The 4,640-nt window shown below is 38.1% G+C and overlaps 1 protein-coding gene across 1 annotated transcript; it reads left to right on the top strand.

Moving 5' to 3' along the window:
- Positions 1–341: 341 nt before the first annotated feature.
- LOC135087069 (heparanase-like) lies at positions 342–4,208 on the top strand. The gene has a single exon (XM_063981913.1). The coding sequence runs from the start codon at positions 404–406 to the stop codon at positions 1,943–1,945; it is 1,542 nt and encodes a 513-aa protein (XP_063837983.1). The 5' UTR covers positions 342–403; the 3' UTR covers positions 1,946–4,208.
- Positions 4,209–4,640: the final 432 nt, after the last annotated feature.

Genomic DNA, 4,640 nt, shown 5'->3' on the forward strand with positions numbered 1-4,640 from the left:
ACAGCATCACTTTAATTTGAACCAACATGGCCGCCACTCAGCTCAGCATGTGTTATGCTCTTGGTTAGAACCTAAAACATAACGCTGGTATTCTGTGGCAGCCTTAATTAAATTAAATTTAGAATTCGGTCTTTTTTTCCCAACGGTTTTTAGTGGCATGAATGAGGCATGAATTCGGACCACAGATATTTACGATTCGGACACTGACTTTACTTTGACAGTGGTGACAATGACATTGACACCTCTCTTTTGTCTATGGATTTTGACATCTAAGCTCATTCATTCATTCGTTCTTATTTACGTCACGTCACGGACTGACACCTTGTCAGTCACTCAAAAAAGTTTGTTTAGTTTCCGTTCTGTCGTCCACCATAATGTGTTTCGCTTTGTGAAATTAGAAAAAATGCTGTCCAACAAACGTCTCGTCGCTGTTTGCGCGATTGCCTTCTGCTGCAACGTAGCTGTGCTGGTGCTCTTCGTCAGCTACAACGCCTATGAAAGATGTTATGTCACAATAGACGAGCAACAAGAGGTAACAGCGGTTCTCCCTACCGACTTTCTCAGCATCGGAATTGATACATCTCAAGTAGAAGATTTCGACAGACTAGATTTTTTAAATAAACGCTTTGTAGAACTAGCCTCCGAGTTGTCTCCGGCTCGCATGCGCCTCGGCGGGACTATGTCCGACAGACTCATATTTAGCACCTTGCCAGAAACTATCAGCTGCGAACACTGCCACGACGGAAACCAGACCGGCCACGCCTGTGGCGCACTGAAAAAACTTTGCAAACACAAATTCTTGCCATTCTTCATTTTGACTGGTCAAAAATGGGACGAAATTAACTCCTTCTGTTCCAAAACTCATATCAAATTATTGTTCACCCTCAATGTGCTCCTGCGCGACCACCACGCCTGGGACGAGCGCAACGCTCGCGCCCTGCTCGCCCACTCCCACCGGCGGCACTACAAGATAGACTGGCAGCTGGGTAACGAACCAAATTCATTCCCACATGTTTATAACACCACCATTACCCCCAAATCTTTAGCCAAAGATTTCAAGAAACTACGAAAACTTTTGAATGAAACTGGGTATGGTAACTCATTACTGGTGGGCCCTGACACTACTCGTCCTCAAGAGAAGCGCCCAGAATGCCTCAAGTACATGGTAGATTTTTTGGGAAATGGTTCCAATTACATTAATGTCCGTTCCTGGCATCAATATTATTTAAACAGTAGAACTGCCAAATTAGAAGATTTTTGGGATCCAGACACATTTGATTTGTTGGATGAGCAAATAAAGACTATGAAGTCACATACCAAGAACTATGATCATATGCCGATGTGGCTCACTGAAACTAGCAGTTCCTACGGAGGCGGTGCTCCGGGCCTGTCCAACTCCTTTGCTGGCTCTCCCTTGTGGCTGGACAAGCTGGGGCTCTCTGCAAAATATAACATCACCACTGTGGTACGGCAAAGTTTTTATGGTGGAAACTATAGTTTGATTGACACAGAATTGGAACCTCTGCCTGATTGGTGGGTGAGTGTTTTGTACAAGAGACTTGTCGGAAGCAAAGTCCTGCATATTGACTGTCAGTGCTCTCGATTCCAGAGGATGTATGCTCATTGTGCAAATAGAAGATACACAAATGACACATCGGCTATAACTGTTTATGCTGTAAATTTAGTGATGGCTAAAGCTCGTTTTCTTATCAATGGGACAGCTATTCATGGCAAAGATTTGCTAATTGACGAATACATTATCAGTGCCCCTTCAAACAACAGAAGAACGAAAACTGTGCTACTAAATGGCTGGCCGTTGTACTATGAATCATCGTTGCCTGACTTGCAGCCACGCCACCTCAAGTATGGCAACCACATTTCTATGCCTCCGTACTCCATTGGCTTCTGGGTCATCAAGAACACATCCATAAAAGTTTGTATGTAAAACTCCATTAATTTTAAGTACCTACCTACTTAGCTACATTGGTTTTACTTAACATTGTACATAATATATTTTATGTACTGTTCAAAGAAAATACCCTATAGATGTTGCAGTTTTATATATTTACAGGTAATTGTACCACTTATATATTTTTAAGAGTGTGAGGAGCACCTGCATTCTCATTGTAGTTTCACATGATCTCAACATTATTAGTATGAGCGTATTGACCAGCCCAGTGCTTAAAAATGTAATATAGCCATTACAATACAGGGTACATTGTAATTTAACACATTTCTAAACACATTAGGAGTAAAATCTGTACTTTTTCTTCACTACTTCTATAAATAATGTGATAAATTACAATACCTCCTGTATGTTTTAGTTAAATCTTTAATTTTAATTATTCTGTTAGAATCAAAAATCTCATGTTTAGTCTACATTCCAAGTCTACCTATTATAGTTCAATTGATTTTTTATTAATTAAAATGAAAACAATTGATTAAAGCCTTTTATTAAAGGCTAATTAATTTATAGACATTTCCGGAAACGTTTCATCATCAATATTAGCGTTTGTGATATTGATTGGGTTGCAAAAGAAAAAAATATTTTGTCCTAAGATACATAAGTGAAAAAACATAACTCTACGAAGTTGATCACTTATTCTGTTATTATTGCATTAATGTTTACATGTTCAGATTTTACTAAATATTAATTACAGAGAAATAATATTTACTAGATGTCGTTTATTAAAGTTATCTCTTGCAAGTCCTCAATTGCCAGCCTTGTCCGCTAGTCAAGGAGTGCATCTGACATTGAACTGTCTCAGCATGATAAATGGCTCCAATTGCATGTATATTTGCAGAATTGGCGCGTTAACGCCAATCACATGCGCCCGTACGGCGGACATTGTAATGCATTTGAGTGGCCACTGCATCTATATGATCACAAGTGCCTTTATAACACTTCCTTCAATAGATGGCAATAAAGTGTGATAAACATTCTAATTTAAACTATATACCTACCTTTATAGTTCTTATACATGTACTTGAATGTAACTAAGGTCGATGATTGAACTGGGCAATATAGATGTAATCAATATTATTACAATTGCGAAGCGAAGCTTTCTAATCGATTTCTATGTCGTATTAGTCGCTGCTTAGGCCGTTGTTTTGTAAACATTTCTTTTTGTAAATGTTTACTGTGGAACGTCGATGTGTTTACGTCCATGACATACAGATTAGCTTGTTGTCCCTGCGTACACTTACGTGCGTAACTTACCTATGTAGAGACCCTCCGAATAAATCGATAATATGAGAAAATGAGAAGGTATTTCCAAGTTTATGAGGAATTTTGTTATTTCAATCGAGCATTTCATTATGATTTAAAACGTAAATTCCGTAAATAAGCATTAGATAGACTAGACCTCGGGCCGAAGTGCAATTGAATACTTATGCCAATTAATGTCGTCTTTCTAATTGCTATGAAATAATTTAATTTTTATTATACATGTTTGAGGTTTAGCCTTAATAAAGTAGGAATTAGATTAAGCTTTCTTTTAAAGGCAATGTAAGATGTTCTGTACGGCTAGCACGAAAAACTTTCGAGTTCGAATCGTTTGCGTATTTGAATCGCCATCAAAAGATTTAGTACGAAAGCTACAATAGCGCCCTTGTGAACGTGTCGTAAAGTGAACTTACTATGAGAAATGGTTGCACAAAACTTATTTTGAGAATCAAAATTGTCACGTTATCGTTTAATTTGAAGGTTGAGTATCGAATTTTGTCGAATACGCAAACGATTCGAAGACGAAAGTTATTAATGCTAGAGGTACTGTTTTAAAATATCGTCATGCTTCTACCAGTGTAAAGATACGTATTTACGTAGAGATAGTTGTAAAGTTGTGTACCCAGCTGATAATATTCTTCACCGGGCAAGTTTATCTCAATGTCAATTCCTTGTCGGATGGCCTTGGCTAACGAGCGAATGTGTGCGAAATATTCTGCTGAAATTGTCTACTTAAGCTAAAACATGAGGCTATTATGTCAGTCACTGCCATTTTCAATCTTATGCTACTTCCAAAGAGTATGTTTTGGATCATGTCGATCTTTCATAACGCTCGTTGGAACCAATATATGTAATGAAAACCTTATTTCCTTATTATGAACCTGTGTTTTAGAACGTTTATAAATATATTTTTCTATAATATGTATGTGTACCTAAATGTTAATGTGTTATAATATTATGTTTGTCAGTCATGTCTTCATAATATACCGCCCTTCCATATCGGACTAGACTGAAGCAGCACCTCTAGCACGAAACACTTTCGACTTGGAATCGTTTGCGTTTTTCGTGCTAGAGGTACAGGGCGAAGCTGCCATCGACAGCTGATCAATTGACTGGTGGCTAGATAATGTGCCACCAAAGCATGAAGGTCTTGCGTTTGACTTGTTCCACCTTGTTCGTTGAAAGTGCCGATTCATACTAGACTATTTTCTTGAACATTTAATTGCAGAAGCTCTACATTATGGTCGCGTCTTCACTGTCATTGGTAACGTTTGTCAATTTATGCACGAGGTTTTGTGTTTGAGGGTCTATTGTTGTAGCCCCAGGTGAATGGCTTATGGAAGTTAGTAAAATATATGTTTAGTTTCATACGAATTATCTAATCTTATTATGTAAATGCAAACGCCTACTTATG

Source organism: Ostrinia nubilalis, chromosome Z, assembly GCF_963855985.1.
Source record: "Ostrinia nubilalis chromosome Z, ilOstNubi1.1, whole genome shotgun sequence".
Lineage (NCBI taxonomy): Eukaryota > Metazoa > Arthropoda > Insecta > Lepidoptera > Crambidae > Ostrinia > Ostrinia nubilalis.